This window comes from Oryctolagus cuniculus, chromosome 15 (assembly GCF_051225735.1).
Source record: "Oryctolagus cuniculus isolate XC-2025 breed Fujian yellow rabbit chromosome 15, ASM5122573v1, whole genome shotgun sequence".
Classification (NCBI taxonomy): Eukaryota; Metazoa; Chordata; class Mammalia; order Lagomorpha; family Leporidae; genus Oryctolagus; species Oryctolagus cuniculus.
Genome location: NC_142881.1, coordinates 5,208,078 through 5,234,391, shown reverse-complemented (window position 1 = coordinate 5,234,391; position 26,314 = coordinate 5,208,078). Strand labels below are relative to the sequence as shown.

Below are 26,314 nucleotides of genomic sequence, written 5' to 3'. Positions count from 1 at the left end.
CGCAAGATAACCAATGCTGGCGCAGACAGACCGAAGTCAACCTCCCGCCCCGAGATCGGTTGCACAATCTACAAAGGGCAAAGGGGATCTCTTGCAAAGATCTGCTAGCAGCCAAGAATTTGAACTTGCTGCCCTTGCATTCAAGTTATTTATGCTGAGTTATGTGCCCATATGTAAACTCTCAGAATGGCCTGGCTCCCGGACCAGACGTGGTGATGCTGAGGTCGGCTCTGTGTGTAGCAGTAGCAACCCCGGGGCAAAGGCCCCAGCCCCGAGGACCCCCAGTCACCTCAGTCCTCCCAGTGCCCCCCAGCCCCGGCAGCTCACCGCTAAGAGGATGGGGGACCGTGAACTGCTTCTTGTTGGCACGGACGGGAAGGAGGCTCTGCTGGCCCAGGCCCTCCTTCTGCTTTGCTTTCCTCTGCTGCACCATGCGTTCCAGCTTCTTCAGCCGCTCTTGAGAGCGAGAGATGAACTGAGGCTTCCGGACCTCCAGTGCTTCCTAAAAGGAGCAAGGAGAACACTTTGGGTTCAGGAGGAAGGAACAAATCTGTCTGACTGGGCCAAGAAAAGCCGATCCAAATGCCTCATGCAGGGGCCAGCACACTGGAGTGCCCGTGCAGGCCCCAGCCGCTCTGCTCCCAGTCCAGCACCCTGCTCATGTGCGGGGAAGGCAGTAGAAGACGGCCCAAGCCTTTGGTTTCTGCCACCCATGTGGGAGACCCAGATGCAGCTCCAGGCTCCTGGCTTTGACGTGGCCCAGCCCCAGCCATTGGGGATATTTGGGGAGTGGACAAGTGGATGTCTTTCTCTCTCTCTCTCTCTCTCTCTCTCTCTCTCTCTCTCTCTCTCTCTCCCCTTCTCAATTAAATAATTCTTTTATTTATTTATTTTTTTTGACAGGCAGAGTGGACAGTGAGAGAGAGAGAGAGACAGAGAGAAAGGTCTTCCATTGCCGTTGGTTCACCCTCCAATGGCCGCCGCGGCCGGCGCGCTGCGGCCGGTGCACCGCGCTGATCCGATGGCAGGAGCCAGGAGCCAGGTGCTTCTCCTGGTCTCCCATGGGGTGCAGGGCCCAAGCACCTGGGCCATCCTCCACTGCACTCCCTGGCCACAACAGAGGGCTGGCCTGGAAGAGGGGCAACCGGGACAGAATCCGGCGCCCCGACCGGGACTAGAACCCGGTGTGCCGGCGCCGCTAGGCGGAGGATTTGCCTAGTGAGCCGCGGCGCCAGCCCAATTCTTTTATTTTTTTAAAGGGGCCACATCAAGAGATCAAAAACCACAGTGCAAAAGCTGGTCATGATTTTCTCCCATGACCTTGGGCAAAAGGAAGGCAGTGACAAGTGGTCAGTCTGCCTCCAAGGGCCCTCTGCAGCAGGGCCAGCCAGGAGCTGCATAGACTGAGATTGCGAAGGCAAAGGGTGCATCTGCCTGTCCATCCTGCTGCCCAAAGCTGAGCACTGGTGTTCTGCACTCCGGAGCCACGGGCTGGAAGGACCGCAGGCACCACGGGGCACAGGCGCCTGCAGGTGAGCCTTAGCAACAGCAAGAGGAAGGTGCCTTCTCGGGGGAAATCTAACTCTGGAAGATTTCCTGGGTAGACGAGGCTGGGAGGAAGTCTCTGGGCAGCATGGTGCTGTGAGCCCCAGGACAGGTCAGCGCCCCCCATGCCTCCCCTCACCCGCCGCCATGCACCTGCCTCCCCTCACCCAGCGCCATGTACCCGCCTCCCCTCACCCGTCTCCATGCACCCGCCTCCCCTCACCCGTCTCCATGCACCCGCCTCCCCTCACCCGTCTCCATGCACCCACCTCCCCTCATCCGCCTCCCCTTACCTGCCTCCCCTCACCCACCTCCCCTCACCCGCCGCCATGCCTCTGACATGGGTCAAAGTCAAGAGCTCAGCTGCCAGCCTGCCCCACGCTCTAAGTGCAACCATTGCCTCCTAGAATCCCCACATCGTTCTGCAAGTCACAAGTATTCATTCCCATTTGACAGATGCAAAAACTGAGACTTGGGGCTAGTTTGGTAGACCACAGGGAGACACTAAGCTATCTACCTTCTGTGCCCATAATTGACTATTCTTCGAACATCTCTGCAGCGCCACCCACGGCCACAGCAGTAGGCTCATCTCGCTCTGCGCAGCAAGCCCTCCTGGGTCACGTGGTGCAGCCTGGGCATTATGGTGCTCCGCAGACCACAGGAAAGATTTGCACACTCAGGTCTCCACGTGTGGCTGTGGGCCCTGGGGGGAAGGGGCCCGGTCTCACGGCCACTGCCTGAGCTCTGCACACGGTGGGTGCTCCGTTAAAGGCTCACTGGGCAGAAATGTCCCTCTGTCCCCGTCTCCTCCCGGCCTCTGGGGGCTCCGAGTTCCCAGGGGAAGGGTGGCGTGAGCCTCGTGTGTGTCACGCATGTGCCTTACTGCCGTGCTGGGGAGGCAGTCACTCAGCTGGCTCCCTCCAGGGTGCCAACCACCAGCCACCAGGCCCCACGAGGCACGAGTCACTGGGTGTGCTCCAGGCTTGGATAGATGGCCTCTGGGATGGGCTGCTGGCCCCACGCAGCTTCTCCCTCAGCTGTCCCCTGCTTGCGTCTGGCCCCGGAGGCTCGAGTCCCTTTGGGGGCACTGGGAGTGTCTCACTGGAACCTGCGAAGGCCCCAGGGTGCAGGAGTGGCAGCAGAGCCAGCTCCATGCTTGCAGGGAGGTTTACAAGGCAGCAAGAAGGCGTGGCTGGCTGTGCCATGGGCTGCTGGCAGGAGCTGTGTACCTCTCCCTGCTACAGTGCAAGACACAGAAGGAAACCTTGCACAGCCTTCAACCTAAGGCTGCGGGACGTCGGGCAATGGCCTTAACCTTCCGAAGCCTCCGTGTCCCTGTCTGAAGAGGGGCTCACACAGCGCTTTGCCTCCCTGGGATCCTGCCAGGCTCAAAGGTGCTGATGTTGATGAGCTGACCGGGTAGTTCCTGGGCATCTGTTGGTTGTCACCTCTGGCTTTCTATCCTCATCCTAGCCTGGCGCAGTCAGCGTCATGACCACCAGCACTCAAACGCGGCAGGGCGGGCCTGCTCCGAGTCAGAATGAGAGTCCGTTTCCAGCCTCACAGGCGGCAGTGGGGTCGGGCACCCACAGACTCCCCAGCAAGGGTCTCCCCCGGCAGGAATCCAGCCACGATGGACCCAGGCCTCACCTGCAGGGTCAAGGAGCCGGCAGGTGTTTGCTGAGCCCTGAGATAGCTTTCTGACAGGTCCGGGGCATCGGGTCCCTCGGGGGGAGGTGGCGAGGGTGGCGGCGGCAGTGAGGGCTCAGGTGCGGTGGCATTGTCACTCTTCTTACATCCCTTTATTTTCAAAACCAAGTCACAGCACGTGTAGTCCCCTAGGAGAGAAGGGTTGGGTCGCACGTGAGACACAGCAGGTAGTTTTGCAAATGCAGACACCAGTGTGTTACCGATGAGCCTCGTGATGCTGAAGACATCATGGTGCATGCCAGACGCTGCAGCTGCCCTGGCCACACGGGACAGCACTAACAGCCGCCTGGCCTCACGGAGGCCCGACTGGGCTCTGGGGTCTGCGCCGCTCTGCCCAGGTGAGCAGCCCTCCCACATTTGCCTCGCCTGCAGCGTGCCCTGAGCGGTTATCAGAGCTGTGGTCTTCGGGGTGTGGTGCTTTCTGTGCCCTGTGTGCCACACTGAGGATACAAGGACGGGGTGGAGCTCAGTGGTTTGTCCCTCCCCCTAACTTCCCGGAGACTTCAGGGCTGCAGAGGGAGGGAGAGCGACTGCTCTCTCTCCTCTCTCTCTGCACTGGTTTTGGCCTCTTCCTGGGGCCAAACTGACTTTCCTTTGTGTAAAAGATCAGGAGATGAGGGGATTCCTCAGGGCAGGGCAGACTCTGGGGCAGCAGAAGGGACTAATAACCATTGGGTAGATATTTATAACTACATTAATTATTAATGTTTATAATTATTAATTATGTAAACATGAATATAGAACAGAAGCCACGCATTCGGCCTCTCCCAGGCTGCGCTCCCTGTCCGAGCCCCTGGCTTTCCTCACTGCACCTCTAGCACAGCTGTGGCCTCAGCCATGCCTGCAGCAGGGACCTCAGCAGCATCGTCCTCACTCCTGCCCTGCAGGGGGCCATCCCCACCAAGCCCTTTGCCTCCTCCCCCCTGGAGTCTCCCACCTCCGGGTGGGTCCCAACCTCGGGACACCTCCCACGCTTCCTGAAGCAGCACCCACCCTGCTTCCAACACGGCCCCACAGGGGAGCACCCCACTCGCAGTCAGCTGCCAAGGGGTTGGGGTGGGCAGACGCTTGGCCCTGACGAGCCTGCGACTCCCTCCAGGGCTGAGCCACGTCATTCTCCCACCGTGTCCTCACGGCACCAGCCAGGGCCCTGGCTCTGCAGGGCTTAGGGTGGCCAGCAGGAGTCTACGTGGCCATGAGACGCAGCTCCATGCCCTGTGAACCTCTTACCCAAGCCCCGTGTCACTGCCCAAGCCTGGCTCCTCTCTGTCTGGGCCAGCCATCCCAGCTCTTCTCAAAGCCACCCGGACCCCCTTACTGCCTGCAGGTTCAAGCTGAGCAGACGTTTTATGGCTTGCTGATGGGAGTGTCCTAAGGCCTACTGGACAGAGTCTTGTTGGGAGCAGCAAGGAAGATGGGTGTGTTAGGGCTGGGCTGCTGGTCTGGTGATGGGGAGAGTAGGGGAGCAGGGTGCAGCGGAAGTGTGGCTCCCTGGACCTAACGTCACCTAGAGAAAACATGCACAAGGCCACACAGAGGCAGTGAGGAGGAGGCAGAGCGCGTCTGCAGGAGTGGACGGGGGGCAGCAAGGATGCCCTCCAGGAGAACGAATGCTTGCTAAAGTGACAGAGAATGACAGGTGAGCCCCCAGGTAGGGTGGATTCGGCAGAGAACCATTTCCTCCAAGTGTCAGGGGCCGTCCTCAGCGTCTCGGTGGCCCGGCACAGTGCCTTGTGAGCCCAGCAAGGTGCAGGGGGTGTGCTGTGCTCGTGCCTGTGAGGTGTCAGGCCCAGGTGAGAGCTACGCCCCTCAGATGCTACCCCTGCTAGGCAGAGCAGGGCCCACGGTCAGCCTGGTGCACCTGCTGCCTTCAGCATAGCCAGGCTGCTGTGGAAGCCTTCCTCAGCTGAGCCAGGAGGCTCTGCGGTCCTCCTCAGTCTCCGTGGTGCCGGCCTTGGGCAGCGAGGCCAGCCGGGCCAGCGCTAGGAACCTCTGACACACGGGACTGCCCACTATTTGCACCTGCTGGTCTTGCCTCTCTGCAAGGGGCAGCTTTGCAAGGTGAGCATCTATGAACCAGGCCCGGGGAGTCACCCTACCGCTCTCCGTGCGGCTCCAGCTAAGGGCCATCCGTACCCGCCACCCTTGCTCCTTACCTGTGGGGAACTCTCTCTCTATCTGAACACCATTGTCTTCCTGCAGAGATGTGCACACATCGTGAAAGGGGCAAAGGAACCGAGGCAAAGGGATTGTGGAGTTCAGGAAGGGCTGGTGGCGTCTGGCCGTGGGCTCAGAAAGGTCGTGGCTCAGAGAGCCGTCCCCTTCCAGCTGCTGTTCCACTGGGGGAGCAGACAGAGTCACGCGCGCTTCTTGCTGCTCCTCGCTGCTTCCAGAGAACACTTTTGTTTCGACTAGAAATAAAATGAGAGTTGTGCTCAAGACATCTGAGGAGCCTCCCTCTGATGCACCGACTTCCGCACTTGGGGGTCTGCTGGAGTCAGGCTCGGGGGCCACAGCTCGGCCTCGGGGCAACACGGGTGGCCTGTGCCTAGCACCTGAGCTCTAGAAACTTCTAACGCCTGATCAGCATTCCAGTAAGGCTTTTCCTTAGCACAGCTGGGAGCTCCATTCGTGTACACTGCTATCCTGTGTCTGTGCAGAGCCTGCACACAGCGGTCCCCTCACCCTAGACACTCACGTTGCACCCTCTGCAGGGCTGATACAATGGGTGGCTTCACACCTTCACTCTGGGACCAGAGGTAGCTGGGTTCACCCCCAACCCCTGCCATGGTCAAGCTTCCCAGCCTCATCTATAACATTGAGGCCAGGTGGTAACGTCATGAGTTAATATCAAATATTATTAAGTTACTATATCATTAGACTTTATGTAATATATGTATATATTTATAAAACAAATAATATATTTATAGAATTTCCATCATTAGACTTTTATGCAATAACATATTGATATTAAATTGGATTTGAAATATTAAAGTTGAAATAATAATAAGGTATGTCAAGTGTTTCACACAGGCCCTGATACGAGCAAGCATTTAATCACTGCTGGTGATCATTATCATCGCAGAAACACTGGTGCCAAGTTTTGCATTATGGGAAGTGCAGAGGCGGGAAGCAGTTTGTCAGGTCAGTGTGGCTCCCTCTAAGAAAGCAAAGAACCCAAAGACAGGCACGCGTTGCTTGTCCACAGGGCAACATCAAAGTCCTGGAAAGCACTTTATGTCTATCAGTAGGGACTAGTTAAATAAATCACATGCATCCAACCCTCACGGAGGCTGAGAGCAATGAGGCAGATGTGCCCTGGGGTAATCTCCGAGTCTCATTGTTAAGGGAACACTGCAAACGCAGGAGCGTGCAGGGGCACTTCCGGCCCACACTTGTACAAGTGGAGCATCCCCGGAAGGCGGCGGAAGAAGCAGGGAGCCGCGGTGCCTCTACGTCTGCAGGTGCAGCAGCTGGGCCTGGAACAGCGGCTTCCTGCTCATGGCTCCTCCTGTAGCTACTGGACCTCTCAAACGTCTTTTCCTTCAGAATGCCAGAAATGTTCAGAAGAGGACTACTTTTTCACAAGGCAGTGATGTCAGCGGGGTCATCCCCATGCTCATGCCCCCCCCCCCCAAGGACGGTATGGCCCACCTGGGGTGAGAGCCACCGCTGCCAGTGTCCTAGCCTTCACAAGGGTGGGGCAGGAGAGATTGGGAACAGCTGGAGTGTAAGAGCTGTCAGAGAGTCTCCCCCTGTTTTCTGAAATGGCTCATCTACAAAAACGAGCTCATCCCAAGACCATCTGCTCTGCTCACACACCAACCTCTCGCAGCAATGCCCTAGTGTCCGCATCTCATGTCCCTCTGACCCCAGGCCCCTAGTGTCCCAACCAACGAGAACAGACGGACCGTGAGACTGGGTGTGCAGTGCCATGGGCAGAACAAAGCATTTAGGGCACAGGGTCCCCCCAAGTATCTCCAGGGCCACGGGACCTAGCCCAGGTTGGGCGATTTGGTAACCATCAACTTCCTTATTCTCCAAAGAGATAAACTCAGTTTCCATGTTCTCATCAAGCAGTGAAATGTAATTACACACAAGTACCACCGGGTCTCCATGCTTGGTGCACAGAGCCACTAAATACTGTGGCGGCTGTTCAAGCCCTGGCCACTGGAGAGACTTGCCCACCTGCTATGAAGTTGTGCTTCACTGAGCTCTGCAGGAAAATCTTACCCCAAATCTTATTTAAAGAACTATCCATTCTGCAGAAGTATAAAAGATTATGGGTAGAAGTAGTCCTAAATAGCCATTGCTTGATTAGATGCTCTCTTACAGAATCAAAGCCCACGATGCAGCCTCACTCTGCCGGATCCTCTAATCCTGGCATCAGGCTCCTGAAGGGCAGGCTTTGATACACAGAGGCACGGAATCAGGCAGCCTGTCTCTTAGCCCATCACCTATCTTTCCATCTATTATCTCTCTGATTTAATGTAAGTTTTTAGGCGAATGAACCTGGGTAAGTTGGAGGTACCTCTTGACTTGGAAGAATGAAAACAATAGGTAAGTTGAATGTTGCACTGAGACTCGAAAGAGTCGGGACAGCCCCCAGAGAGGAGCGGGCCATGGAGCAAGGGGAACTCTGCAGCCAGAGAGGGACGTCTGGACAACTGATGGATCCGCTCGCTTCTGAAAGGTACAACCAGCAGTCGGGAAGTTGCCCTGGGCTGCCCTCGGTGGGACAAGGCAGCCCACGGCCCCTCTGCCCCAGCCACCAGGCAGGTACTTTGGGTACTTGCCTGCCCTGCCGTGGGGTCATCACCGTGTTTAGCACACGGCCGGCTGCTCTCTTGTCCACAGTCATATCCCATGAACTTCTTGGCAAGCTGTGGCCCAGCCAGTCTGCCCAACTCTCTCCTGAAGCTTTTAGCTAACGGATGCAATGATGCCTTTACTTAGCTTTGTGCTTGCTTGTCTGAATTCTGGCATTGAAGATATATTGGTTAAGGAGACCGACACAGGTGGGAAAATCAGGAATAAAAGCAATGAATAAAGTGCACACAATGCAGTGAGCGGCCGTGTCGGGTGGGATGTGGGTGGATGTCAGCCAGGAAGGCTCAGGGACGTTGTCTAAAAACCTGAGAACGTCCCGCTTCTTCACCCGGGAGGTAGCAGAGTGGGTGCTCTGGTCAGCATCTTTAACTGTGAACGCGAGTCATCTAACAGTGAAAATGAACTTGAGAAAAGCATAATTTCCCAAGGGGCCTTTCCACAAGTCAAGGTTAGAACATACAAGAACACACATGCACACAGGAACACAATACAGGAATACACACAGAGAACACACAGGAAGACACAGACATGAACACATGAACAGGCACACATACACAAGGACTCACATAGGAGCACACACACATACATACACAGTGACACACACAGGAACACGCACGCACACAGAAACACACATACTGGAACACACTTAGTGGAACACATACATGCACACAAGAATTCAGACACAGGAACACACCTGTAACAAGAACACACAAAGAACAGGAACATGCACACACACACAGGAACGTGCACACGTCTGCTTGCCAACAGGACCACCTCCACAACACTGCAGGTGGTCAGCAGGTGACGTGAGCTGGGGGAGGATGAGGGCGTGTATTTCTGCCTCCACGCAGGAAGCGGAGTCCCCGTGGTTGCTTTCCCACAATCCTTTATCCCAGCCTGACTCACTCCTGCAAGATGCAGAAGAACATCTGAGCTTTCCTTAAAACGCTTGTTGCAAAAGCTCCCCAAAGTGACCATTACATTTTTCATGAAGACATGTTTCCATCAAAAAACGTTTTCTAAAAAAATGCACAGTGTGGGGTTCCAAGATGGCTGAATAGGGAAAAGACATATTGATTTGGATCATGGGAAGAAACCAGAAAAACAGGGGGGATCTGCGTCCTAGGAGGGAGCTGGAGAGAAGTCTGCAGTGCAGAGTCCACAGAAAGAGGAGAGGTTCTGGGACAGCAAAGCCAGGACAGACACACAGGGCTTGCAGGACCCACGAGACGCTGGCGGCCAGCAGCTGGCGGGAAAGCCTTCTCCCCTGAGCAAGGAGAGAGGAGGCTGCAGAAGCCCTTGCCCCACTGGTGACCTTGCCTGGGGGAGAGCCTCGTGGTCCCCACCGACTTGGAGTCCAAGCTGGCAGAGGGCACTTAACTCTGGGGAGTTAACTCTGGGAATGGAGGGCACATTGCGCCCCTCTCCTCCCCCCAGCAAGGAGCCCAGTGACCAATGCGGGAAGCACCATTCTCATACAATAAGGTGAGTGAAGCCTGGCCTGAAGAGCTGGCACGGACAGGGCACACATTTGACACAATGCTCCCCTCCTCTCCTCCCACCAAAGCTCCGGACTCAACTTACCGGGGTGGGGCACTGACCGGCCTCTGTCAGGCAGGCAGCCGGCTCTAGGGACGGTGGTTCCGCAGGCTAGGAAGCCTATCAGGGTGTGGGATGTGCCTGGGTCTTTGGGAAATCACTGAGCTGACTCCAGAAGCTCAAATTCCTGGAGCGCTGGGAATGGACATGGTGGAGGGTTCCATGCTCACACTATGGAGTGTGTACATAGTGTGCACTCCACTCTACGGAGTGTGCACATAGTGTGCTAGCCACACTATGGAGTGTGTACATAGTGTGCACTCCACTCTACTAAGTGTGTACATAGTGTGTACTCCACTGTACGGAGTGTGTACATAGTGTGCACTCCACTCTACGGAGTGTGTACATAGTGTGCACTCCACACTACGGAGTGTGTACATAGTGTGCACTCCACTCTACGGAGTGTGTACATAGTGTGCACTCCACACTACGGAGTGTGTACATAGTGTGCACTCCACTCTACGGAGTGTGTACATAGTGTGCACTCCACACTACGGAGTGTGTACATAGTGTGCACTCCACTCTACGGAGTGTGTACATAGTGTGCACTCCACACTACGGAGTGTGTACATAGTGTGCACTCCACTCTACGGAGTGTGTACATAGTGTGCACTCCACACTACGGAGTGTGTACATAGTGTGCACTCCACTCTACGGAGTGTGTACATAGTGTGCACTCCACACTACGGAGTGTGTACATAGTGTGCACTCCACACTACGGAGTGTGTACATAGTGTGCACTCCACTCTACGGAGTGTGTACATAGTGTGCACTCCACTCTACGGAGTGTGTACATAGTGTGCACTCCACACTACGGAGTGTGTACATAGTGTGCACTCCACTCTACGGAGTGTGTACATAGTGTGCACTCCACACTACGGAGTGTGTACATAGTGTGCACTCCACACTACGGAGTGTGTACATAGTGTGCACTCCACTCTACGGAGTGTGTACATAGTGTGCACTCCACACTACGGAGTGTGTACATAGTGTGCACTCCACACTACGGAGTGTGTACATAGTGTGCACTCCACACTACGGAGTGTGTACATAGTGTGCACTCCACACTACGGAGTGTGTACATAGTGTGCACTCCACTCTACGGAGTGTGCACATAGTGTGCACTCCACACTACGGAGTGTGTACATAGTGTGCACTCCACTCTACGGAGTGTGCACATAGTGTGCACTCCACACTACGGAGTGTGTACATAGTGTGCACTCCACACTACGGAGTGTGCACATAGTGTGCACTCCACACTACGGAGTGTGTACATAGTGTGCACTCCACACTACGGAGTGTGCACATAGTGTGCACTCCACTCTACGGAGTGTGTACATAGTGTGCACTCCACACTACGGAGTGTGCACATAGTGTGCACTCCACTCTACGGAGTGTGTACATAGTGTGCACTCCACTCTACGGAGTGTGCACATAGTGTGCACTCCACTCTACGGAGTGTGTACATAGTGTGCACTCCACACTACGGAGTGTGCACATAGTGTGCACTCCACACTACGGAGTGTGTACATAGTGTGCACTCCACTCTACGGAGTGTGTACATAGTGTGTACTGTCGCTCCCCCTCTTCATGGAGGAACGACACTAAACCCTGCCTAGGCTTCATATCCGAGTCACGGCACCATTATGTCGCTCCCCCTCTTCATGGAGGAACGACACAGGACCCTGCGCTGTTCTTTCGTCTGCTCGGCCCTTCCCGGGTTTGCTGCTGGTTCTTCCCGGGTTGGCTACTATCCCTTCCACCTCCGTGGAAGGGCAGTTCCCCCTGGCCACATTCCCCACTTCCGCAGGGGAGCGGCACACCGCCGGCCGGCTCTCTCGGGGGCTGCACAGGTGTTCCCTTAGATGTTCCCCTTAGATGTTCCCAGTGCATGCCGTCTCTCTCCTCCTTTATAGTCCTCCTCCGCCAATCCTAACTCGGCTGCCCACATGCCGAGTACACTGCTCTCCAATCAGGAGCAAGTCCTACAGTTTACTGGTTGAACTGGAGGCAGCTGTGCGGAAGCTGTTTACTTCTCTCCCAGCGCCATATTGTGGGAGAGCAGATGCATAGAATAAGTCTTAATTCCAGTAACAGTATAGTCCGAATTGCTCCCCACAGTGTACTCCACTCTATGGAGTGTGAACATAGTGTGTACTCCACACTATGGAGTGTGGTTCATGCACTGACTGAGTCGGGGGTGGGGCACAGAGAAGGGGGAGGCAGTGCTCACAGCAGCCAGGATGATCACCCCTCTCCCTGCTGACTACAGAGGAGAGCTACCACACATAACCTGGGTGCTACCCCAACTTCCCTGCCCCATCAACACTGCCCAGAGCCCCCGCCCTGCCCTTCACACACTGCATATCCCCTGAAGGTGCAGGCATTCTACCACATCTTGAGGCACACTCCCAAGAACAAAGACTTCAGATGAGACATCACAAAGTCTTTCTCCAGATGTGGAAAATAAGTCTAGAAATACAAGAAACATGAATAAGGAGGACAATATGATTCTCTAAAAGGAACAAACCAGACTTCAGAATTGGACAGTGAAGATAAGGAGATTGATGGAATGCCTGAAAAGGAATGCAAAAGAATAATTGTAAGATTACTCAAAACCACAGAGACGGTGCTGGCATCCCATATGGGTGCCAGGTTCTAGTCCCAGTTGCTCCTCTTCCAGCCCAGCTCTCTGCTGTGGCCTGGGAAGGCAGTGGAGGATGGCCCAAGTGCTTGGGCCCCTGCACCCACATGGGAGACCAAGAGGAATCACCTGGCTCCTGGCTTCAGATTGGCGCAGCGCCAGCCGTAGAGGCCATTTGGGGAGTGAACCAACAGAAGGAAGACCTTTCTCTCTGTCTCTCTCTCTCACTGTCTAACTCTGCCTGTCAAATTAAAAAAAAGTCACAGAGAAGCAATTATATGAGTTAAAGAAATCTGTGAATGACAGGGATGAGAAATTCTGCTGGGAAGTAGAAATAGTAAAGAAAAATCAAACTGAAATATTGGAAATGAAGAATTCATTATGTCAAGTAAAAATATGGTGGAAAGCTTAAACAACAGACTTGGTAAAGCAGAAGAAAAAAATACCTGGGCTGGATGACAAAGCTTTGGAAGTATCTCAGTCAGACAAAAAAGAAGAAGAAAATTAGAAAAACTAAAATCTGTTCAGAATCTACAGGATACCAACAGATGAAAAAACTTACATGACAGCATTCCTCCTGAAGGTGTGGAAAAGCAGAATGACTTAGAAAACTTATTCAATGAAATAGTAGCAGACATTTTCCCTAATTTGGACAAATATATGGTCAAACAAGTACAGGAAGCACACAGAACCCCAAACAGACACGATCAAGATCTTTGCCACAACACATTATATTCAAACTTGGAAAAGTAAAACACAAAGAAAAGATCCTAAAATGTGCAAGAGAAAAATCTTTAATCAGATTGACAGAGTTCTCATCATAAACCCTATAGGCTAGGGGAGAGTGGAGAGATATAGTCCAAGTCCTCAAAGAAAAAGTCATCCCAGAATACTGTACCCAGAAAAGTCTCATTTACAAATAAAAGTGAAACAGAAACTTTCCAAAACAAACAAAAATTTAAAGAATTTGTCACCACCTTGCCAGCCTTACAAAATGATAGTTAAGTATGTCTTATGTGCAGAAATAGAAAAATAGCCAGCATCATACAAGAATGTGAAAGCAGAAAATCTCCTAAAAATAGTGCAAAGAAGATCAAAAACAAGCAATATGAATATTTATGAGAAAATGGAAAGACCAAGTCATTAATTATCCTGACTGTAAATGGACTAAAATCTCCAATGAAAAGATACAGACTGGCTAAATGGATTAAAAAGCAAGAATCATCTATATGCTACTTACAAGAAACCCATCTTACCAACAAGGATACACAGAGAATGAAAGTGAAAGGATGGAAAAAGAACTCCATGCAAATGGAAATAAAAAATGAGTAGGAGTGGGTATTCTAATATCAGACAGAAATAGAAAAAGATGCAATAGAGAACTATCGATCAATAACCCTGATGAACATGGATGAAAAAATCCTCAACAAGATACTAGCTAATCAAATCCAACAACATGTCCAAAAGATCATACACCCTGACCAAGTGAGATTTATCCAAGGAGTGCGGGGATTATTCAACATATGCAAATAAGTAAACATGGTATATTGCATTAACAAATGGATGAATAAAAACTACATGATTATCTTGATAGATGCAGAGAAATAATTTGACAAAATAAAGCATCCATTCATGATAAAAACCTTTAGAACTGGGTATAGAAGGAATACATTTCAACACAAAGGCATACACAACAAAACCTTAGGCAGCATCACATTGAACGGGAAAAAGCTGGAAGCACTTTTATTAAGATCTGGAACCAGACAAGATGCCCACTTTCATCATTAATATTCAATATAGTTATAGAAGTTTTAGCCTGAGCCATTAAGCAAGAAAAAAAAAAAAGAGATACAAATTGGAAAGGAAGAAGATAAATTATCCCTGTTTGAAGATGACATGATCCTATATATAGGGGGGCCAAAAGACTTCACTAAGAGGATATTGGGGGGCCAGTGCTGTAGTGTAGCAGGTAAAGCTGCTGTGTGCAGTGCCGGCATCCCATATGGGCACCAGTTCAAGTCCCAGCTGCTCCACTTCTGATCCAGCTCTCTGCTATGGCCTGGGAAAGCAGTAGAAGATGGCCTAAGGCCTTGGGCCCTGCAGCCACCTTCTCTCTGTGTAACTCTTTCAAATAAATAAATAAATATTTAAAAGAGAGAGACAGACAGACAGACAGACTCTATTGGAACTCATAAGAGAGTTTAGTAAATCCGAGGATATAAAATCAACAGACAAAAGTCAATAGCATTTGTACATACAAATAATGCCATGATTGATAAAGTGTATGTAAGATAAGTAACATTCACAATAGTTAACAAAAAATTTAAATACCTTTGAATAAATTTAACCAAGGATGTGAAAGATCTATACAATGAAAATTATAAAACACTAAGGGGAGAAAAACAGGAGAAGACACAAAAATGGAAAAATCTTCCATGTTTATGGATTGGAAGAATTAAATGTTCACTTAATTTAATTTAAATGTTAACTTAATTGTTACTTTAATTTGATCATTGGAATGTCCATACTACCCAAAGCAATTTATGGTGTTAATGTTATCCCAATCAAAATTCCAATGACCTTTGTCTCCGATCTAGAAAAAAAATCCTTTCTTTTTATAAACAAACTTAGCTTTTAATTCCATTTCCCACAAACTTTTTGAAGTATTCTTGTATACAATTTCAAGTACATATACATGGTATATGCATATATAAATACATATTTTTATGCAAATACATTTTTAAAAAATTTTTTTTGACAGGCAGAGTGGACAGTGAAAGAGAGAGAGACAGAGACAAAGGTCTTCCTTTCCCATTGGTTCACCCCCCAATGAATCCAGAGCCCCGACTGGGACTAGAACCCAGGGTGCCGGCGCCGCAGGCGGAGGATTAGCCTAGTGAGCTACAGCGGCACCAGCAGAAAAAGCAATCCTAAAATTCATAAGGAAACATAAGAGACCCTAAATAGCTAAAGCCATTTTAAACAACAAAAACAAAGTCAGAGTTCGAACAATATAAGATTTCAAGGCATACAATGAGTCAGTTATAATCAAAACAGTCTGGAACTGGCACAAAAATAGACCTGTAGACCAACTGAACAGACTAGAAACCCCAGAAATTAATCCATGCATCTACAACCAACTAATCTTCGACAAAAAAAGCTAAACCAATCCCTAGTGAAAAGGCAGTCTCCAAATGGTGTTGGGAAAATTGGATCTCCACATGCAGAAGTCTGAAACAAGACCCCTACCTCACACCTTATACAAAAATCAACTCAAAACGGATCAAAGATCTAAATCTATGATCTTATATCATCAAATTACTAGAGAAAAACATTGAGGAAACTCTGCTAAACATTGGCATAGGCAAAGACTTCTTGAATAAGACCCCAGAAGAATGAGCAATAAAAGCCTACATAGACAAATAGGATTGCATCAAGCTGAGAAGATTCTACACAGCAAAGGACACACTGAACAAAGTGAAGAGGCAAGCAACAAAATGGGAGAAAATATTTTCAAACTATGCACGATAAAGGATTAATATACAGGATATATAAGGTGCTTTAGAAACCCAACAACAACAAAACAAACAGTCCAGGTAAGAAATGGGCAAAGGCCATGAACAGGCATCTTTCAAAGTATGAAGTTCAAATGACCAACAGACACATGAAAAAAGTGCTCAGGATAACTGCCATCAGGCGAATGCAAACAAAAGCCACAATGAGGTTTCAGTTTACTCCAGTTAGAATGTTGATCATCCAAAAATCAAAAAATATCAAATGCTGGCCAAGGATGTGGGGAAAAATGTACCCTAACACACTGTTGGTGGGAATATAATCTAGTACAACCATTATGGAAGACAATATGGCGATTCCTCAGAAATATGAAAATATATCTACAATATGAATCAGCCACCCTACTCCTGGGAAGTTAACCAAGAGAAATGAAATCAGCATATGAAAGAACTATCTGTACCCCCATATTTATTACCTCTCAATTCAAAATTGCTAAGCCATGGAATCAACCCAGATGTCCATCGAATGATAACTGGATAAAGAAAATGTATGTGTGTGTGTGTGTGTGTGTATATATATATATATATATATATATATATATAAAGAAAATGTAGTGTGGTGAAATACTATTCGGGCATAAAAAATAATGAAATCCTGGCTTTTGCAACAAAATGGAAACAACTGGAGACCATTAAGTTTAGTGAAATAAACCAGTCCCAAAAAGACATTTTTATATGTAGAATATAGAATACAAAAAGCGGTACCAGAAAATACTGACAGCTTATGATTCCATTATTGTTCATACTCCAGTGGAACAGTGGTCTCTCTCCTTTTTACTTGTTGAACATTGTGGTCAGGGGTGCATTAAGCCTGTCGTCATAAGTCAAAGTATGTTATTGCAAAAATTAAAGGAAAGAAAAGAAAGGGAGGAAGGACGGGCATGGAGGGAGGGAGGGAGGGGAAAGCGTGGTTTTCTTCTGAGAATCCGATCTGTGAAATACATGAAATCTGTTCTATTCATATTCAAGAAAAACTTTTTGTATGTCACAAGATCAGCAGATGAGCACAGAATTGGAAAGAGCGCAACGTATAAGAACGTGAAATCCCGCGCTCGCAGCGGCCGTCTCTGCGGGGTGCCGTGGGCTCTCCGGCTCCAGCATGAGGCTCTCCCTCACTGCTTTCACTGCCGAGTTGTGAGCCAAGCTTACATTAGCGCATCATCGCTCTTGTCCAGCACAGTGGTGCAGGGAGGCCCAAGCCTGTGGTGTGTGGGCTGTCAGGGACGGAGCAGGGGCGATGGCCATTGCTATCCTGGCCCACTGTTCCTATGCTGCCTGGTCCTCTGATATATGATAAGGCAGGTGGCTAGATTAGGGCCAGGAGCTGGAAGCCACACCTTCCCCTACCCCATAATCCTATCCACGCACCTGTCAATCAGATGACCCCTCCCCAGGATGTACCTCCCCTTATCTGGGACCTCGGGGCAGTACCATGTAACCACTCCCCTTTCTAAATTCACAAGAAGAGGGAAGGGGTTCTCCCTCTCCCCTCCCCCCTCTCTCTTCTCCCTTTCTCTCTCTCTCTCTCTCTCTCTCTCTTTCTTCCCCCCATGTGGACCCAGATTAAGCAGCATATGGAAATCTCTCTCTTTTCCCTTCCTGGCCCTCTCTCCCTAAACAATGCCCGTGTGTGTGTGTGTGTGTGTTTCCCTCATTTTTAAATAAACTTCATCACATGTACGTTGTATTTGTGCCTGTTCTTCGAATGCTTCTCTACATAAGAAGAGCCTGGAATAGGAATTTAGGCCCCACCTACCCCCACACTCCTGGTGGCTTCCGTCTCTCCCCTTCCTCCTGATTTTCTGAGCTCTCTGACGATTCCCAAGCACGTAACTCTGCATGTTAAAAATTCATCACAAGTCAAGCTGGTCTGCCAGGTGTCCAAGGGGACCTCAGAGGAGGACCTTGGCCAAGGGGGCCGCAGAGGAGGACCTTGGCCACTCCAGGCTCCTGTCGCGTGGGATGTTTGCTGAGGACTGGGCTGCCCTCCCCGTAGCATGGTGTGGATGTGTGTTTTTGCACATGTGGACAGGGTGGGGAGGCAAAGCGAGGCTCCCCTTTCAGGCTTCTACCCTTTCACCCTCACTGGAGTCGTTCGCACTCAGGGAGGGAGGAAGGGAGGGAGGGAGGGAGGGAGGGAGGGAGGGAGGAAAGGAGGCTGTCGTTGGTCTCTCCTGCTCTCTCAGAGAAATTTCTTCATTTTTTCATACTCAAATCAGAAACCACTTATTGAGTCCTGAGTGTGTGCCAGGCACTAGGAATGCAACAATAAAAAAAAAGTCCCACACACGCCGCCTGTCCCCACGACCCTCACCTGCATGCCGGCTCCCACCACCGCTGCCAGGTGCTTTTCTGAGTTCCCAAGCCATCCTGATGATCCGGGAACCACTTAGAGAATCAGGAGGTTAGACCGGGATGTGGTTAAAACAGAAAGGTTCAGTGGCTCAGCAGCCTGCTAATAAAAACGTGGCCCCTGCATTACACACGTCACATGTATAACAAAGCGAAGAATGCACAGCAATTAGGCCAAAGTACAGAGCGCTGTAAAATGACCACGAAGTTGACAGCAAACAGCCGGCAGCTCACCACGCCACTGCACTCAGCTCACTTTTTAAAGGACTTCTGACGCCAATTGCAAAATAAGAGAACTCGAGCAATGCTTGACCAAACCACTCATGAACATAGATTTCACCCAAAACTATGCCTGCCTGGACGTCACCTGGGCACGGCCTGCGGGACGGTCCACAGCCCTGAGCAGCACGCTTGCTCCTCTGCTCCCATCCTCTGTCAGCGAGAAGCCGAGGGCCGGGGGAACAGATCTAAGGATGGGGGCAGGGCGGGGCGGGTAACGGCCACGGCCTGCAGGCTGCGTGTGGTCAGAGTGGACCGCTCCTCCTAGCGGCCACTTCCGACCGACCGCAGCTCTGAGCTGAGGGTGTGGCCAGCTGTCCTGGGCAGTCCCAATTGTGAAACAGTGCCTGCCTCCCAGCCGTGGGATCCAGCAGAGCAAACCGTGCAGGGCCCTGTAGCGAGTGAACCAGGTCAGAGCGACAGAGCGAAGACCACCTGGAAAGCGTAAGGGCAGCACAGCACGGAAACACTCCAGGGAGGCTAAATCCCTCCAGGGGGCTCAGCCCAGCCAGTGAGGGGCAGGGGCTCTTCAAGACAAGATGAGGGCCGGCGCCGCGGCTCACTAGGCTAATCCTCCGCCTTGCGGCGCCAGCACACCAGGTTCTAGTCCCGTTCGGGGCGCCGGATTCTGTCCTGGCTGCCCCTCTTCCAGGCCAGCTCTCTGTTGTGGCCCGGGAGTGCAGTAGAGGATGGCCCAAGTGCTTGGGCCCTGCACCCCATGGGAGACCAGGAGAAAGCACCTGGCTCCTGCCTTCGGATCAGCGCGGTGCGCTGGCTGCGGCGGCCATTGGAGGGTGAACCAACGGCAAAGGAAGACCTTTCTCTCTGTCTCTCTCTCTCACTGTCCACTCTGCCTGTCCAAAAAAAAAAAAAAAAAAAAAAGACAAGATGAGGTCCCGGACCAGCCGCGCCCGTGGGGTTGCTGCATGTCCACTCCTAGGCAGCCCTGGGTCCTTCCCGCACACCCACCCACAGCCATACGCCTCCCAGCCACGCCCATCACGCGGCCTCGGGCATCCGCACAGCCCTCCGTCTGGTTTAAGAGCTGCTTTCCGACTGAGATTTGTGCGTGTATGACATTTGCCCCATTTCTGTGAAAACACTCGGCAATCCTGGCACTCATGAGCTTGACACTGCATGGGGATGAAGAGGGGACCCGGCAGGTGCTGGGGGTAACAAAGGGTTGATCCGAGCCTCCACCCAGAAACCGGGTGATGCGTGCCGAGTCGTGAAGGAAGTGAACCAACTCGGCCTGCACGGCCAGAGGCTGAGCGTGGAGAGGGACACAGGACATTTGGAACTCGCGAGGGCTCTGCAGGCTGATCCCCCGCTAACACGACACACACTCAGGTCCACACGTGTGTCCAGGACACAGCTGTTAGGATTCCCGGTTTTGTCGCTGTGTGGGGCTGGGGCCAGGAAAGAGCCAGGCTTGCCCGACATGCAATCCCTCTGCTTCCTCCACCCCCCACCCCAGGCCGCTCAGACCCTGGCTTCCACCACAGCTCTGGAAACCCCATTTGGGCAGGATATGACTGCCCCACGGATCCCACATCAGGAAAGGAAGTGAATTCCAAGCCTGCAGGATTCCCGTGGAAAAGACCCCAAGTCCCACTTCTCAGGGCAGCTGGGCCAGCCGGCAGCACTTCCGCGGGGCCGGCTTCCTTCTGGTTTTCTCAGATGCTCCCTGCAAACCTCAGCGCTCTCAGCCCCAGCTCAGCGGCAACCCCGCGGCCTGCGTGCGCCTCTGGAGGAATGCGGTGCTATTTCTGACGATCAGAATCGGAGACGCTCCCCAAAGAGGCGCACAGGCCACAGGAAAATAGTCCCTGGGGATAAATCCAGTGGCAAGAGGAGTTTGAGGCAGCGCGGGCCAGCCTGGCCGCTGTCGGCGCGCAGAGACGGAGACCGGCACGCCGGCTGGTTTCCCCTCCACCGGGGAACGGCTCAGACACGTCCGTCTTCTTCCCTCCCCGAGCGACCATTTCCCGATGAGCTGAGCAGGTGGCGCGGCCCAGCCAAGCGCTCCGACTCCAGTCACTCCCTTTCGCGTGGACTTCCTGAGGAATGTGTTTGTCTCATAAGACACAAAACTCGGTTTACGGGCTGGGCCCGCGAGAGCCCTTAGTCTCCGACACATGGAAATACATTTAACTGCTTCGGTGCCGTGAACACCTGCAAGGAACGAGAGCAGGGCCCTCCGTCCTCACGCTGGGAGGGGGATCTTTGCCGGAGTAAACACAGCGCCGCGTCTTTGAGAAGACAATGGGAGAGATGGGGAGAGGGCGAACATCACCGAACGGAACAAGGCTTTCCTGAGCCAGCGTCTCCTCCCCCAGCCCGGGGACGGGCGAGAGGCCCTGCGCCCTTGTGTCCTGGTGGGCAGCTGGGAGGCGGGGAGAGGAAGTCACTCTGACCTCGCCAGTGCTGGGAGAGCACGCGCAGTGGAGTGGTTACAGAGGCCTGTGCGAGGGGCAGCGAGCGATGCGGGGGGTACCGCCGGCAGTGGGCTTCATGCTCCATCCCACGGTGCCACCCCTTCCCCTTTACTTGGGTCACAACACTCAGCACGCTCCAAACTGCACGGCCCAAAGGAAGGCTTTTACCCCTTGTCCCAGCGGAGTTTAAACCTAAAGTCTCCCCCGAGTCTTTCCAAGGCTTCTCTGCGGAGACGAGTCTTTATTTCACATCCTCTGGGTCTGCCCGGCCCCTGCCTGCCTCCAAGACACTCTTGTATCCTTCCTTGGTGCCTTTCCTTATTTATTTATTTATTTATTTATTTAGACAGGCAGAGTGGACAGTGAGAGAGAGAGACAGAGAGAAAGGTCTTCCTTTTGCCGTTGGTTCACCCTCCAATGGCCGCCGCGGCCCGCGCACCGCGCTGATCCGATGGCAGGAGCCAGGTACTTACCCTGGTCTCCCATGGGGTGCAGGGCCCAAGCACCTGGGCCATCCTCCACTGCACTCCTGGGCCACAGCAGAGAACTGGCCTGGAAGAGGAGCAACCGGGACAGAATCCGGCACCCCGACCAGGACTAGAACCCGGTGTGCCGGCGCCACAAGGCAGAGGATTAGCCTAGTGAGCGGCGGCACCGGCCTCCTTATTTTTTTTTTTAAGATGTATTTTCTTTACTTGAAAGGCAGATGGAGATAAGAGAGAGCCATCTTCCGTCTGCTGGTCACTCCCCAAATGTCTGCAGCGGCCAGGGCTGGGCCAGGCCACAGCCGGGGGCTCCATCCAGGTCTCTCCCACTGGGCGCTGGGGGGCCAAATGCTTTTCTGGTGCTTTCCCAGGCCCATTAGCAGGGAGCTGGATCAGAAGCAGAACAGCCAGGACTCAAACCAGGGCTCGTATGGGATGCTGGCATCGTCCCAGGCGGCGGCTTAACCCGCTGCTGCTCAACACCAGCCCGCTGGATGCCTTTCAAAGCCAGCTTTGCAGTGAGGCCGCCGAGGGGGGCCAGGTCCCTTCAACATGGGACTTCTCGGGCTGTTGGTCCTTCATGGCACTGGTCTCGGGCGTTTGATTCAGGAAGCGCTTTTCAAATGGTCACTGTTAGCATCTAACAGGAGGGGAAGTGGGGCCAGGGCACTGCCCCTACCGCTTTCTGCTCATTTTAACTTAGTTCAGGTCTAAGTGTTTTTAACAACAGCATTTGGGATAGGCTAGCAACAGTGCCCCAGAGAGCATCAGTTGAAAGTCACTTCTCTGGCCGGCGCTGCGGTTCACTAGGCCTCCACCTGAGGCGCCGGCACCCGGGGTTCTAGTCCCAGTTGGGGCGCTGGATTCTATCCCGGTTGCTCCTCTTCCAGGCCAGCTCTCTGCTGTGGCCCGGGAGGGCAGTGGAGGATGGCCCAAGTGCTTGGCCTTGCACCCTCATGGGAGACCAGGAAGAAGCACCTGGCTCCTGGCTTCGGATCGGTGCAACGCGCCGGCTGTAGCGGCCATTTGGAGGGTGAACCAATGGAAGGAAGACCTTTCTCTCTCTCTCTCTTTCAATGTCTAACTCTGCCTGTCAAAAAAAAAAAAAAGTCACTTCTCAGTGAATCTAAAATGACTATGATCCCTGGTATTAACATTTGCAAAATCCTGTTTTATACTATTCTAATTTTTTATTTATTTGAAAGGCAGAAAGACAGAAAAAAACAGACATAGAGAAAAACAGATACCAACAGGGTTCTTCTACCTGCTGGTTCACTCTCCAAGTGCCCTGACAGCTGGGGATGGGCCAGGCGGGGCTCAGGAGCAGGAACTGAATCCAGATCTCCCACAGGGGCCGCAGGGACCCGGGTCATTGAGCCATCACAGCTGCCTCCCAGGGGTGCAACAGCAGGAACCTGGGACTAGACGTGGAGCCAGGACTCGAATCCAGGACTTGAATCTCTGATGAGACTTGGGTGTCCCAAGCACTGTTTTCCTCACTGTGCCAAATGCCTGCCCCTGAGCTCTATGAATTAAGACACCAAGTGCACCCAGTTGCTGTCAGCCTGCGGGTGCTACCCAGAATTCCACTGAGCCCAGCTCTTGATCCACACATCTGCACAGGCCTTGGAGAGGCCATAATATGTCCCGGGATGGCGGAGTTCACAATGTGACATCATTTCAGGAGGATGGAAGGTGCTGGAATGAGCCAGGAGTACAGCTCGGGATCTAGTGCCACCTGGTCCTGCCTCTCATTAGCTATGACACTGTGCTCAGCTCGCCCAGCCCATCTGATCTCAAGCTGCTCCTCCACACATGGGCTAATGCCCCTCCCACTCCCCCGGAAAACTGTGATAGAGCGGTGCCGCCCCAGGAGGGCCCGCGGCATGGCACAGCTAACAATGCCTACCCTGAGTGACGGGATGGATTTCTGTCCTTTGTTTCAAGGCTGGGGGGAGCACACACACACACAGGAAGACAAAGGCAGGAAGTCAGTTTGCTAAATCCTTGACCCATAGCTCACCGCCACACCCCACGACTGCCCATGGCTCACCCCCTGCCACCTTGCGGAGTGTGTTGAATGAAGGGGTCTAACTCATGGGGTGGTGGAAGAGCTGCCCCTTGTGGGGGAGGGGAACACAGCCCCTTTCCTGGGCCTGAGGGGAGCTCGGGGTAGGGGGGCAGCTCTGCTTTCCAGGGCCCCTGGCCTTGGTCTTGTCCCTTCTGTGTCTTGTCACCGGGCAGCAGGTGAGACAGAGGGATGTGGAGCGACCTGCGGGAGCTGTGAGACCCCCAGGTCAATTTGCAATGCAGAATCAGGGCTGACGCAGGCCCAGCCGCCTGCCCCTCTGCACCCTGCCCTCCTGGGACAGGCTCCCTGGGTGAGCACCTCTTGCTATCCTCGCCTTCGGACCTTCAAGGGTGTCCCAAGCACTTTAATTGGAATCACCTGGATACAGATGCACCATGAGGGCTGGGAAGCGGGGAATGCACACATAGTGAGATGTGTGCCAAAGTCACCCTACCCCTGCCCTGAGGACTACGAAACATAGCTGTCCAAGGCCCGCCAGTGGGCAGACACATGTGATCCCTTGTATTCCAAGGCTGCAAACACTGCAGGAATGGGTGGGCCATATTGCAACACGGGCGGGCCTCCCAGTCCTTGGAGGTGCGGCTCAGGAACACGCTGGCTCTATTGAAATGCCTTGTCAATTGTGCTAACTTCGCAGGAAAACCTAGCCAACAGGGCAAGCTCTGGGGCCACACTGTTGTGTCCTGAGCAAGCCCAGAGGCATTGATCCCAAATGCATGGGGTTCCCAGTAAGCACTGCAGAGCCTGCCCTGCCAGGCCTGGGGAGCTGAGAACGGGGCTGGAAGGGACCTCTGGGTGCTGAGCTCCCAAGGGGCCCTGGAGGCTCAACCAACCCAACCCGCATGGGCAGCTGACCTGGACGGGGCCACCCCTCTCAGGGACAGGGCTCAGACCCTTGTGGCCGCGCCTTCTGCTATTTATACCCTTGGGGATTACTCTTTTCTTCCATGAAGACGCCTTGCTCCCATTAAGGCTAATAGGAGGCACGTGGCCGAGCTGGAGGCATTTTCTTCTTCCAGATTTTCTAAAAATAAATGTGAAGAAGGAAAACATATGTATTCTTTCTATTTGGGGTCGTAAAGACACAAACAAGGAGGAACTGTGGTTGCCTCGCTGCCTGGAGACCAGCTCCGCCATGAGGACAGCACCCAGGTCACTTGTCACAGAGAGGTTTCGACACGGTAATGAGGAATCCTGCCCCCTTAGCCTCTGAGCGCAGCCGCCGTCACGCGCGTTTTAACCCCTCACACACACGTCCCATCTTTCCCGCTGACCGTGATCCTGGAAGGTTTTACTTGGACAGCCGACTGTGGAAATGGCGCCTGCATTTTGGTTCAAAACGAGAGCTGTATTCCAGAAAAGTTTACTATAAAGGAAATGTGTTTAAGAAGCATTTGATTTTCCTAATGGCTTTCACTATTCTCATGTGATTCTAGACGGCAAGGAAGAAAAATGCCTCTTAGATATAACAGAATTACAGTTAAAAACAAACTTTGAAAAAAGTCACCCGCCTAGGGAAAACCGGCTGGTCCAGTGCTGACGTCATCTAAACACTGACACCGCCTTGCACCAGACTCAAAGTCGCGGCAGCACGGAAGTGGCCTTGGTGTCTCCCTCGTCTCACAGAAGTGCAGCAAGTTCTACGCGTGGCAGAATTCGCTCACTCTTCTCTTGGCTTTGACATTCTGGTTTTCCACACACGAGCATTTTGCTGCTTGGGGTACTTGTCCCTTCACCGTGTCCTTTTTTTTTTTTTTTTTTTTTTTTTTTTGACAGGCAGAGTGGACAGTGAGAGAGAGAGACAGAGAGAAAGGTCTTCCCTTTTCTGTTGGTTCACCCTCCAATGGCCGCTCCGGCGGCACGCTGCAGCAGGCGCACTGCTCTGATCCGAAGCCAGGAGCCAGGTGCTTCTCCTGGTCTCCATGCAGGTGCAGGGCCCAAGGACCTGGGCCATCCTCCACTGTACTCCTGGGCCACAGCAGAGAGCTGGACTGGAAGAGGGGCAACTGAGACAGAATCCGGTGCCCTGACTGGGACTAGAACCCGGGGTGCCGGCGCCACAGGCAGAGGATTAGCCTAGTGAGCCGCGGCGCTGGCCCCTTCATCGTGTCTTAAACACGGCCACGCCTCCACGCACAACTTGGTCCAGTGCTGGGAACGTTTGCCACGGGCTGTCAGGCGTTTCAGACTATCCCCCGAGGCTGCTGAGCATGCAGCCGTCTGCTCAGGGCCTCTCGCGTCTGAAAATGATCGGTTGGTGATTGGGCAGGGCCTGTTTCAACAACGGCCAACAGTGACTCACCTGCCTGCAAACCCAAGCAGTACCTCGATTCCTGCTTTCATCTGTTCTGTGTTGAAACCCTCAGCCTGCCCTGTCACCTCTACCTGGAACGCTCCTGGGGCCTCCTACTCTCTCCATCGCCACTCAGATACTCACCCCGCTTCAGTGAGCTCGAGAAGACCTACCACCACCTCTGCTTGGACCACTCTGATGGCTGCCCACTCCCACTCAGATACACCACAGACTTCCTGCTGGAGGCACGCTCTGTCCCCACCGTCCCTGTACTCTCCAGTCCCACTGGACTTGGCCTTGTCCACTGAATGTGCCGGCTCCATTCTTGTGTCATTCCACCTGCTATTCCTTCTAGCCTGCAAATCCTCTGCAATGTCACAAGGCCTTGGCGCCTTCTTATCATGAAGACCCTGGCTGAAATGTCACTCAGAGAAGCCACCGTGGGAGCCACCAAGTAGGCAGCCCAGTCACATGA

General features: G+C 52.7%; 1 protein-coding gene across 3 annotated transcripts in view; it reads right to left on the bottom strand.

Moving 5' to 3' along the window:
* The window catches only part of C15H10orf90 (chromosome 15 C10orf90 homolog), a 234,967-nt gene that overhangs the window by 24,983 nt on the left and 183,670 nt on the right, over positions 1–26,314 (bottom strand). For 2 of the 3 annotated variants that reach the window (XM_017350774.4, XM_089313830.1), the window contains 2 exons: positions 3,196–3,383; positions 328–502 (listed from right to left, as the gene is read on the bottom strand). In XM_017350774.4, coding sequence (XP_017206263.3) covers positions 328–502; positions 3,196–3,383 — 363 coding nt within the window. Of the gene's footprint in view, positions 1–327; positions 503–3,195; positions 3,384–18,214; positions 18,345–26,314 lie in introns of those variants that run through there. The other variant, XM_089313831.1, reaches the window with a different exon arrangement.